This window comes from Falco punctatus, assembly GCF_963210335.1.
Source record: "Falco punctatus genome assembly, chromosome: 1".
Lineage (NCBI taxonomy): Eukaryota > Metazoa > Chordata > Aves > Falconiformes > Falconidae > Falco > Falco punctatus.
The window spans coordinates 12328782-12341580 of record NC_137580.1 but is presented as its reverse complement, the minus strand read 5'-3'; the positions used below and the strand labels follow the sequence as shown (position 1 = coordinate 12341580).

General features: G+C 39.7%; 1 protein-coding gene across 6 annotated transcripts in view; it reads left to right on the top strand.

Moving 5' to 3' along the window:
* The window catches only part of TBC1D9 (TBC1 domain family member 9), a 70159-nt gene that overhangs the window by 18433 nt on the left and 38927 nt on the right, over positions 1-12799 (top strand). For all 6 annotated transcript variants that reach the window (XM_080402598.1, XM_080402597.1, XM_080402601.1 and 3 more), the window contains one exon: positions 11971-12081. In XM_080402598.1, coding sequence (XP_080258724.1) covers positions 11971-12081 — 111 coding nt within the window. The remainder of the gene's footprint in view (positions 1-11970; positions 12082-12799) is intronic.

The window sequence follows — 12799 nt, the reverse complement described above, 5'->3', positions numbered from 1 at the left end:
GTAAGAGAGGGAGTGCTTTCCCGTGGGTGAATGGGAATGAGGGAAGGCTGGGGACGAACCTCTTCAGGCAGCACTGTGGTTGGGTGCTGTGACACTGAAAATGTGGCTGAAGGCTGATGATTGCCCTCAAAGTGGCTGCCAGGGTCTCTGTGCTACCTGTCCTCCATCACTTCCTTATTACCATGCTGTGGATGGAGGTTACCATCAGCAAAGCAAAAGCCAGAAGACTGGATCTTTTTGGTCTTTTGACATATCTCAGTCTGAAAACAAGTTTAAAAGCCTTGGGAGCGAGTGAAAGTAATTCTCAGTGGCTTTATGTTGAAGCAGAAGAGCAGTACTAGTGTTACCTCTTCTCCTGGATCCACCGCAAGCGCAGCAACACTTTGCAGGAAAAGGAGTATCAGTCACTTTGGGGGAAGGGGTGAAAAATAAGCCCTTTCTGCACCAATACTCTCCTCTTGGCCTTGATTTATGAACTGTTGAAGAGAAGACCCTCTTATTTAAATACTTATTTGGACATGGGACATGTTTTCCACACTTATTTTAATATTGGATTGTAACAAGTTAGAAGAAGAATAATGATCTTCTTGTTATGTGTTAGGACAGTGCCTAATTAGTGAGTCGCTAGGAGTCACCTCTGCTAACAAGGTTTTTTATTAATAGTTTATTTAAGTGATACAGCTCTTCTACTGAGCAAAGTGGATCCATTTTTATACTGAATTGAGGCCTGGACTCTTTTAAGTGATTGTGTCTGTGTCAGTACCAGTCACATCAATGTGACTTTCCTTTGTAAGCATGCCTTAATTGAAGGGTTGTTTGGTTTTTGTTTTCCTTTTTAACAAAAGAAAAATAGGAAGGACTTGTAGACTGGAATTTAAATTGATTTTCTTAGCTGTTCTGCAAACTCGCATTATCTTGCATCGCTGTATGATCTTCCAGGACAAGACCAAAAAATGTACCTTTCTGCTTTAAAAGTATTTGATGGTTGGTGAACTTTCTCCATAACGAAAACTATTTCATGCCTTGCACATAATGCCATGCCTGTATTTTGCTTCTGCATGACCTTCACTCAAGAGTTTCACCTTCCTTTTATTCACCAATAGGGGGAAAAGTATTTTCTTTCCTCTTGTTTTCTCAAAAGTGCTGGATGTTTTTAACCCTCTCTTTCACACTTGCTCTGCTTCCTGCTTGTCAGCTTCCTTCCCTGGGCAGCCTGGTAGTTTGGCCTGTAGGAAATGCTCCCTTCTCCTGGGGGATGCAGCATGTTACACATCAGCCTGCAGCAGCTGAAGCAGAGGCATTTGGAGCAGATATGAACGCAGATCTCTCCCATCGTTTGGGTACTGTACCCTGTGTGACTGTGTTCCTTTCATGGGTGTAAGGATCCTGAGCGTGTCATAAAGTTTATAAATAACTGAAAAGAGTCATGTTCTTTCTGTTAATAAGTGTATATGCATTCTGATGCAACAGACACTTTTAGAAAATCTCAAACTGCTTTCTGCTACGCTTGCCAAACTATTTTATTTGGAAACAATATTGCAAGGAATTAGTGCCACTGATAGTTGACGGTAGAGCAATGTATTCACTGAGAGCTTGCAGGAAGAGAGGTTGGGGGTGTGTTATGATTAGCTTGTGGCTGCTGTGGTTCTTTTGGGCGTGGAGATGAAATTATAAGTAATTTTGTTTGAAGTGTTATTGTAAGATCTCTCTGAATGCCAAAGCAAATAAATTGTTCTTAGCTTGCAAGAACTTTTTTAGGAGTGAATTATTTTGCAGATAGGGTATTTATGCTTACAGCTGGGACAGCGCATGTGTGAGAGATTCAATATGAGTTTCTAAGTCTGTGAGATGTTGCCAAAGATGATTTAAATGCTTGAGCAGAAGAGAGCAGATGGAAATTTGCTGACTTCTGGTGATAAAAGACATTGATGAAGTACTATCTTACTCCCCAGATATTTTTGCAGAAGGGGTTGTCATGCAGTTTCCATGCTGGAAAGGCAGAAAGGAGAGGTTCTGAGCTCAGCTGGCTGATGCAAGCCTTCAATGTCAAATCTGATAGAACACTGCCACAGTATTAAAAATTACGTCTCGGAACACTTTTCTGCAGCCTTGCTGGACAACACAATTAGTAGCCCTAATTTGGAGATAAGATTCTATCTTACTCGCAACCTCTCGATTCAGAGAGGTTGCTTGAAAGCCTTTTATACTTAAAATTTAGAAAAGCTTTTGGCCAGTATGTCGTCTGCCTGGTGAAGGGATGGTACCTGCTTTAACAAACTTGTCGCTTTCTGTCCTTGTTGACTCAAGAAGTTAGGTTTTTGCATGTCAAACTTGGTGCACTTGAGTAGAAAGTATGTGCTTTCTGACACTTGAAATAGAGCATTTACCAAAATGCATGCACTTAGCAGAACTAACGTGAGTGGTCAGCCTATCCATCAGCTTTCCATGTTCATTGTGGGCTTGTGGGGTGGAAGCTAGTCCCTTCCGCTCTGCTCCGCCATTAGGTGTTACGCCATATCTGCTCTGGTGCTGCTGAGCTTCTAGTTAGGCTCTGCTGTGGGGGTGTTTGCTTCTTCATGCTAGCAGATTTCCACTTCAAGAGGACATGCAGATGTCTAGGGTTGAACTGCTGTTTGATTCTCCAGATTGACTCACCAGTCTTTCTGTTGAAGTCCCAGATGCTTTCATAGCGCTAAATTGGAAGGTGTCTCACTTCCTGCTTAATGCTTCTCTTGATCTCCGGTTCTTACAGGCAACGTGCTGTTTGCACAGATACAGTGCCTGAGATGGTGCTTGGGGTAGCTCTGTTTTCTATGCTGTAATGCTTCTTGGTCAAAGACTTTCCTTGATGTTACCTCATCTTTTACACTTTGAGTAGTGGGAACCATAAAGGCTGAGCTGTCATTTACCTTTTTTGCTTTCTGACGTAATGTTATTGCTTGACATGTGGCATTCAGGGATGGCCTGTTGTTTCTACTGAGATCTTAGTTGGTATGAAACTCTGTTGGAAATGTCGTGCAGAATCACAATATAGTAAGCAATAAATGTCTAAGCCTCTCAGTAATTTTCTGCCATGTACCAGAGTTTGTGTTGCTTATAGGCTTTTTGGTATTACTCTGGTCCCACGCTGAAAGGCATAGAGAAAGTGTCACTTCTTCACATCAGTTTCCATATTTCCATCACTCCACTGTCCAGTTATGCATCCTTGTAAGAATATATCATATTTCACAAAGATTTGGGCCATTGAACGTTTCAGTTAAGAGTTCTGTAGAATTAAAAAAGGTTCTAGGAGATATGCCAGTATATATTCTCAAATGCTTTTGAAAAGTAGTTAAAACATATGTATTGTCATATGATTGTTCTTCTGTAAATATTTGGTGTAGACAGAATCCGTTCAGCTTTCTCTGTTCTTCCCTAAGATTTGTGATCTCTATTTATCCTTCATAATATCACACTGTATTGCTTTTTCCTGTAATAGACAGGAGTTATTGCTGCCACTGACTTTGCTAAGTATGATGATACAAGGTGTATAAAGGACTGTAAGCTCTGATCACTAATCATACTACTGATGTCTGATCAATGTTGATATTTAGTAATCTACGTTTGCGTTTTGCCTTTAAATCTGGTGCTGAGGTGGGCTTAGGTTCTGGAGGACTTCTTCAAAATCTTTCCATTTGTTTTCTTTTCAAAAGGAAGTTTGTATTTTTTAGGCTGGATTTCTCATTGTTCTTTTTTTTTTTTTTCTCTTTTTTTCTGAAGATTCCAGGTAGGGGTGTATGAATTTCTACTACAGCAGCAGTTTTAGTTTCAGCTTGTAAATTCTTAATCTGTTCTCAATTATTTTTTTTTCCTCACAGTCCTGTCTTGTGCTTGCCCGCTGCATTTTCCAGTATTTTATTAGCCAGAGTTCTTGAGATTTTTCTGTTTGGTGTTCCTTTCCCTGGTAAAGTGCCTCCTCCGATAGCTTATTGAAATCTGTTCTGTCTGCAGGTGTTCAGTTAGAACAGTTAGATTGTGAATGATTTTTTTCTGAAGATATTGGTTCTTTTCAGATTTAGCTTGTATTTGACTATGCTGTGCTCCAGGACTGTTCCTTAGTTCAAGCTGGATTTACTGTGCACACTTCAGTTCTCAAATTATACCATTGATTTTATTGGTTCAGCTTACAACTATTTTTCTTAGTTTAGTGGTGGTGGTGGCTGTTGAGTTTTGGTTTATTTGGGTTGGTTTTTTTTCTTCAGTTGCTCATACATACTTGATTTGTTGTTTAATCTTACATAGTTTATCTGAATCTTATGTTGGTGCAGATGTAGCTGATTTAAATTCTGCTCTTGGATGAAATCTACTTAATTTGCTTATGCTACTTTGAGAGAATGAGATACTTCAAAAGAATTAGTTTTAAGTGAAATTCAGTGACTTCCCTGCTGTTGTGGTCAAATGGTACTTGATCATGCTTTTCTTAAGTATTGCATTTGGTTGTGGTGTTTTGGGTTTTTTTTTTTTACAAATTTATGAGTAAATATTTGTATCATATTGAACCTTTGTATCATACCATAACCTTTGTTAACTCCATCTGTATTCTTCTCACTGTTTCTCCATCACTTCATGTAGTCTGGTGTGATTGACATGTAGTATAAAATTTATTCAGGCGTGTGAGATTGTTTGAGGTTTTATCCAAATATCAATTTCCTCTGTGTTGTAAGCCTTCACATACCTGTATGTGAAGCATATGTCTAGCATGTACTGTCAGTTCTCATCTTTCTACTCAGCCTTTTACTTCCGCTAGGTTTTTGTTTCAGGTTAAGGGTAGTAGGTTTGTTTCTAGGAACTTACTGTTTGGATGTATTATTGTGTGAGTTTCTGTACCTGGATGTTTCGTCATCTGCAAACTGGGCCTCAATGGAAGTAAAGGCAGTTCTGCTGCTGTGTATGTATATATCTATATGTAGCAACAGATAGCTATATAATGCACATTCTGGTTTCCTTTCTATTGAAGAGAAAACCAGTTTTACAAGCTTGAAATATTTTAAGTACTGCTTAGTAGATAACACTGACAAATGTGGCTACATCTTCAAGTGATTAGGGCCCTTCAGCTTAGCAGACATAACAGAAAGTTCTAAAAGCTGAAAGTCTAAACCCAGTCAGATTTAGGTTTGAGTTTTTTACAGGGATGGTGATGAGTTGTTTGAACACCTTGACAAGTACTGTGGTAGACGCTTAATTGCTGATCGCTTCTAAATTAAAATATTTGAAAGACAGTCTAATTCAATCACAATTGTTAAACTTGAAGGACGGATGAAAGCTTTATCATTTGTAACCGCTGCATCCTGCAGAAGTCAAGCCATAGATCATCACACTGCCCCTTCCTGAGCTTTTTTTAAAGATTAGTGGTTTGGGTTTTCAGTCTTCTCTTGTTTGTATTCATCAGCCTGAAGACGGAAAAAGCAAGTACTGTTTTTGCTGCTTTTCTTGCTAAATGTCAGTAGGGTGACAGTACTTCCTCAAAGTCAGTTTCACTGAAGGTCTCTGAAAACTCATGTGCAAAGGAAATGGTGGCTGGGCAAATCAATGCTCTGGAAAGCTGGATCGCTAGAAAGAGAGCAACAAAGGCAGGCACTGGGGAAGATCAAACAAATCTTAGGCCTTAATTTCAGAGGAAGAATTTGTTTTTCTAGATACCGTATGACATGTCCTTATAAGCCAATGCTGTATAACCCACATGGGAAGGCAGTTATCAAATAAGTATTTAGATGTTATTTAGCTTTTGTTTGTATGAATGAACACCTATAAACCAAAACTGTATAACCCTTCATGAAGTTCCAAGGGTGGTACTCACAATGAAGATGTTATTTTCATACTTTTGTGGGTACTGTTGCCAGGATTGGAAGTTTAACATTGTAATTATTTTTGAGTGGTGTATAACATTTACCATTCATTTAGGCTCTCCCATGAAATTAAATCAAATAAATTGACCCTAGCCTTTAAAATGATTTGTCCACAGTATTGCCCATGCAGTGCGTATTGTTGCTGTAGGTTGGGTTTTGACGTACAATTAATTGGATGACCTCATCCTGTAATAACAAATGAGAGAAGTAATCACATGGACTGCCTTGAGAAAGAATGGAAGAGTAATGATTCATTACAGTTACCAGGAAAAACAATAGTTTGTACTGTACGCTTCAGCTATGTGTTGTTACGAGTTATTGTTTTGATAGTCCAGGAAGTAACGCTTAAACTTCAGGAAGAGTTTATTCTTTGTCCAGGAAATCAATATAAAACTGAATGCTCAGCGTGCAAATATGACTTAAGTCAACCCTATTGATTGAGACTTCCTCAGAATCAGCTGACATCTACAGTCCAAATAGGTCCCATGGATGTTTCAGGTTTGTGACTGGAGGTCATTATTATGTTTCCATCTTTAGTGGAAAGAGAAGGGGCCATCAGCACACTTTAAATGTTGGAAACAGTTTAAGCAGTACGTGTTTCATTCAGTGTTGGAATGTCACAATGCCTGTTTTGAAAAAGTCTTACTAATGACACATGTGACACTGCAAGTTTTCCTGGTTGCGGTGTTGAGTTCATACACAAATAGGCTGCTGACATCTGTGGGACTCTTCAAATGAGAGCTCACGAGCTCTGAGAGTCACAGTCTGACCCGTATTAAATCTTAGCTCTTTTAGAGGGTATATTTCTGTATTTGCTGTACATGCTAAAAAGATGTATGCTGTTTGTTTAGGCACTTTTAAGATAAAAATCTCTTACAACAGGTATCTTGAGAGACTGTCAGGCTGTAGGTTATATTAGCGTGGAACTTGGAGAAGGATGCAGCAGGGCAGGGCTCTGCTCTCAGGAGCCAGGTGAATAACACGTTTGTCATTTGGCAAACTGGAGGAGGGGAAGGTTACCCTGGGTGGCAGTATCAGGGACAACAGTGGCACCAGCTGTGGGGGGTGACCTTCCAGCTCTAGGCAAAGCTTTGATGCAAGTTGTGGGTGACACTGAAGAATGGATGTACCACAGGTCAGTGCTGCGTGCTGAAATCACCTAGAGTCTGAGGACTGCATGGTTAAAGCTCAATGGGAAGTGCCACTGATACTATCCCGATCTTTTTGATAGCGTTTGCTGTGCCACAGCACCATGGCTGCTGGTAATTTTTAAGGTCTGAAGTGTCTATATTTATTATCATTCATAAACAGTAAATAAATTGGCTTTGGTGTTTTAATAAAGTGCGCTAGAGGCAATATATCATACAGCTCTTTACTCTTGGATATGTAATCCAATGTAGTTTGAGAACCCTGTGTATTTTAGCAGGTAAACCACTACAGGCTCATGTACATAATCATAAGATTGCTGTCAAGGGGGGGACTGTAGAAAGGTGATAAAAGACTACTTGATCTTTGTGTGTGTTTTATTTAAATCAAAGCGTGATTTTTTGTGAAAGAGAGTCGCTGTTTTTCAATGAGAAAATCCTTTTCTGATAAAAATATTGTTCACGTTTAAGGTGTCTAAACTTGCTTTTCCTTTAAAAACACCAGTAATTGGTGTTTTTCAAAGAAACTTGCAAATTCTTATGAAAGATAAAAAAATAATCACTGGTTATATTGTAAAAGAAAGAAATGAAAGAGGGAAAAATATTCCTGCAGCAAAGATCTGTGCCACAGATAACCAAATAGCTGAAAGCATTGTGCCTTATTACAGGTGTTCAAGTCCATGTACCTGAAGTGTGTGTGTTTTCAGTGATGGCAACTTAAAACGTAGTAAGTTGATTCTACTGCAGGTCATCCCTTGATTTCATTACTGTACGTGACAATTTGTAATCGGTCTGGACTGTAAGCCAACCGAAATGGTGGTCTCCAAAGAGCAGAGAGTGCTGCGGTGCTTCAAAGAGTCTTAACTGGCTGAATCAGTTGGCTTGGTTTTCAAATCAAGATGACCATCCTTCTGGAAAATATCCTTTGGTCAGATACAAATAATTTGACTTAAAGGGAGCCTGTCTTGTGCAGGAGGTCAGGCTTCATGTGATCATAATCCCTCCTAGCAAAAACCAGTTTGGAAAATTGACTGCTGGTGTAAGGATACAAGTACAGTACATCATTATTGAAAGCATGAATACAGGCTACTCATCTGTACACTTCATGCAGTGGCTATAGGCTCCCCCTCCAGCTTACGGAACGCGAGGCACAGTGGTCAGATAAGTAAAAAGTAGTATGAGTTCTTCCTTCAGTATAAATTGCATCAGGTAACTGAACCCCTTTCCAGTAATACACTCTAATGCACTGTATGTCCTTCCAGAAGCATGATGTAAGAGCAGTTGCCGAGGCCCCCTAGCCAGTTGTGGCTTTGTATTCCCTGGTTTCAGATGCTACATTTCACTGCTTTTCCTCTGCTAATACCTGTATTTTACAGGAAAGAAAGAAAACACTGAACAATTTTCTGGACCTTTGCTTTAGAACCCAAGTTTGCAAAAGAGCAGGCTGACTGTTCGAAAAGTTGTATCAAAATGAAGGCGTTATCGCTCCCTTTTCCCCTCCTGCCCCCTCATACAGGTATGGTCACTCTAGACATTTGGCACGTGTGTCTGGTGGTCCTGTTCCTTGATACAAGGTTACTTGTGCTTGGGTGCCTTCAGGATCAGGGTTGTCATCAGTTAGCCTGATGCTAATCCCACAGACTTGAACACATGCTTTAAACCTTTGCTCATGAAAACTGCTCGCTTGAACAAGGACTTGCAGATTTAGTATTCATACATTGAGAATTCTTTCCCTTCTTTCACTATGTAGGCAGAAACCTGATGAAATAATGGGGAGAAAAACTGAAATTGGTATATAGTCACATGATTTGAAGCCTGAATAATTCACTGGATCTTGCCCAAGGACCAGTCTAATCTAAGAAATATGATTTTGTTGCCCATGGAAACTTCCTATGGAAACTTTTGGTTATGTTTTTCTTAATCATGTCTGAAAAAGTACTTGCTAGATGAAGAATTAATGAACAGTATTAAAATAATATTTTTTAAAAATTTTATTATGAACACTTCATATAAAAATCCCTCAGAGAGGTTATCAGTCTGAACTGCTGCGATTTCATTCTGGTTGCATCACATGTCTACATTACAGAAAAAACCAAACACACCCCACCCACCCCAAAAAAAAAAAAAAAAAAAACCAACAAAAAAACCCCAAAGCACTGACCTACAATGCAAAATGGAACAGTTCCTGAAGGACAGCGATCAGGGCTAGCTGTATGATTAAAAGAGTAAATATTAATTGACTTTTAATGTATATAAGAACACATGAATCACTTTTTACATATCAGATATATCATCTATCAAAACAGCTATTTTGTGATAGAAGTAACATTTTACTGATAAACTGTCTGTTGCAATTATCTTGGTAAGCTAGACTTTTTGAATTTCCATGGGGTCTTCTGGAGTTCTCTGAGTTGTCTTCCTTTAACCCCTCTGCATGGGTATTTCTACAACCTGTTTGCATTGTGAGAAGACACTGGGCAACTCCTACTTACTGCACCAGTGGAAAGTATTCTTTCTTTTCTTTTCTTTCCCTTACCGACCTCCCATTTGTTGTTTCAGTGCTGGCTAGTCTCTTCTGATTTTGTTTGGTTTGTTTTTTTTTTCAATACTCTCCACATTCCTTTAATACACTGCTCTATCTTACATTGTTCCTATTTGGTGGCACAGGGCAATGTTTCTCTCCCATCTCCCGTATCTCAGGGAGAAGGTAGGATGGGAAGCTCCTCATAGCCTGATGTCAGCCCAAGTTGGTAGGTTTGTTCTGTTGCCCTGACCTTAACCTGTGTATCCCAGTTTTTACAGCTGCGGTGTCCTCCTAGAACTAGTGGCAGAGTTGGTTGGCAGGACCACCCACACACCAACAGATTTGGAAATATAGCAGAAGGAGAGTAACACGCATATTTTTACAGAGTGCAGGGACTTAACAGTATCTGTACCTCACAGAAGATTACATTTGGCCAGCGTACAAGTTTATTTAGATATTGTGTCATGCCTAGTGCGTATTTAGTACTGTCAGTAGACATGTGAGGCTGCAAAGCATGAAGAATCCTTGGCATAAGCTCTGCTACATGCTTGCAGCAAGCCCAGGTGATGAACCAGCGTAGTGTCTGGCTTGGTCTGCACTCCAGTTGAGCAGTACTTGAGCTTGCTAGCAGCTTTAAGCATCTGAGAATCTTTGCCTGTGATTGAAGCACACATGTGCTTTCTGGACCAAGGCCATGCTGGTTTTGTGAAGCTAGAGTGGAGAGTATATTTAACAGAAAAAAAGATGTTTAAAGGAACATTATAACCTACTTCAGTCTCCCGAGTTTGAAAGGAGTCAAGCTGTATCTAGGAAGTCTGATGGAGGATTGATCAGAGGCAGCTTGTCCGTCTACACCAGTATTCAAAATGCTTGAGGTGTGGGGGTTTAAGGTGGCAGTAGGAACAACTAAAGCCAGTCAGACTAATGAACACTGGGATATCTTACATTGATATTTTGCGTTCGTATCCTGGTATCAGCAGATTGCTCTGTAATGTTATCAGTCTGATGTAGTGTTCAGACTTGTTTCCCATGTATTTCAGATTTCTTGGATTAAAAAGTGGTGGATATTAATGCATCAGGCAGGAAGAGATTACGTTTGATCTGGCCTGCGAAGATCTGTATAAAATAAAGTGCAAATAAAAAACATAGAATGGGGGAAAACACTTAGGTGGGGTATTTCCAAATACTAGTTTCAGTTTGGATTTAAGGGATCTACTGAGATGGAAAACAGGTAGTGCTTTTATATATTTGTGATGCATAAAGCAAATCTGAAAGAAGAGCAGTGAGAGAAGCAGTCTTCTATTCCAGTTATGACAGTGCAGAATGAGGAACTAATAAAACTATGACAGTAAAAGATGAAAACAGCCACTTGAAAGGAGAAGACAATTTTAAGAGGAGTGTTTTAGAATGGGGTTTTTTTGTGTGTTTGTTTATTTTATCTTCTACACCAAAACCCTGTTTTCTACCCCAGTAAATATTTGTGGGGGAAGAAAACCTTTGAAAGTTCATCCATCTATTTTCAATATGTGAATTTGCTGAGAACTTCAGCATGACAATTTGTGTCTGACATCTCTGCAGGGAAGATGAAAATTCTTTGTGGAGATGAAAAGGGGGAAAACTTTTACATCTTTTAAAAATAAATAGGGCTTCCTGTGGGGAGAGGGTTTGGGGGGGGTTAAAGTTTTGTGTGTAATTTCTTATAAAAATAGGATCTAGAGTTTATGGAGGTATAGTTAGGGATTATTGGTAGCATTTGGTATGCAACTGTTGATGGCTCCCTCAGTAGCAAAGAATTTTCAAAGCTACTTCGGGAAAACAGTATGGCTTTGTTTTTCATCAGTATCCTTTTAGCTGGAAAACAGCTTGACTGTTAGGCATTTTGATTCTTTCTACCCTAGAGAATCAGACCATTAAGTAGCATAATTATTTTTGCTTCAAGTCTTAGTTTTTCCTAGCTGACTTTTGAGTTTTGAACCCTTTTAGAGTGTATTGTCTGGGGCTTTTTGTTGGTGTTGCGGTGGTGGGGTTTTTTGTTGTTATTGTTGGGTTTTGGTTTGGTTATTTTTTTTCCCAGGGCTCCAACACGAAACAGGAAAGAGCTAAATAACTTTCAAATGTGGTTTTATAAAACAGCTACCTTCTGCTTTGCTTCAATTCATCTGCCTTTATCAATGCTGGAATCAATGTATATTTAAGAGTTGAAGTCTTGTTGAAACCAAAGACTTTTTCCCTGTTGAGTCACTTTCCCTCTTCACAACGTGAGGCAGTAAGTGTGAGGATGAATACATAGGTCTGCATTTTGCTGTGAAGGGTGAAATTGAAGAGGAGGAGGGGGGACAGATGACTGTGGAGCCCTTTCCTGTGGGATCTTGGATGATCTATCGTTGTGTATTTATCAGAATTTCCTGTTCCATAGGTCTCCTTGTGGGTACTCTTGATGTTGTCTTGGACTCCAGTGCCAGAGTGGCACCATATCGAATCCTCTACCAAGCACCAGACTCCTTGGTCTATTGGACTATCGCCTGTGGTAAGAACAAACATACTGACATGTGGATTTTTTTATTCTTCCTGGACACTGTTCCACATAACTAGTAGAGCATCCTGCCTACTGAGCACGATCATTTCAGGACAAATAAATGGGGCAGGATGAAAACCTGCTCTAGTGGTTAAACTAAGAAGCTCCAGAGCTTCTAATATTCAGACCTTGAATGCCAGCATGTGTTATGCACAATGACTGTCATGCTTCATCTCCCAAAGATGTTCCCAGACAAGCAGTCTAGTATCCATCCCTCTTCCTTGCATGCTCTTCTCCATGCCCACGGCTCTTCCCTACAGTACTTTTAAAGCGCAGCATTCCTGGGTGATGGAGTATCTCTAAAGAGTATGGTAGGAGGAGCACCTGGGTCATAGCCCCCAAATGACCCAGATAGGACATCTGGCTTGCCTTGAAATGGAAACTTGCAACCCCAGGTCTCACCTGAGTACTGAATATTGGTATGGCATTTCCTAGATAGTGAGCTCAGTCTCCTTCAGGATAAATGCCATCTAGATCCCAGGGATGCCCAACTCCTGAACGTTTATTTCAGGCAGTGTGTTGTCCTTCTAAATATGATGTACTCAGAAATTCAGTAAGATGGTAGCTAGGTTAGAGTTAAATACAGATGAGTATGTTCTTACCTAGATGCAACAACTCTGAAAAGTTTTGGTCTTCGTGGCTCAAACTTTGACAGATATAACTGTAAGAC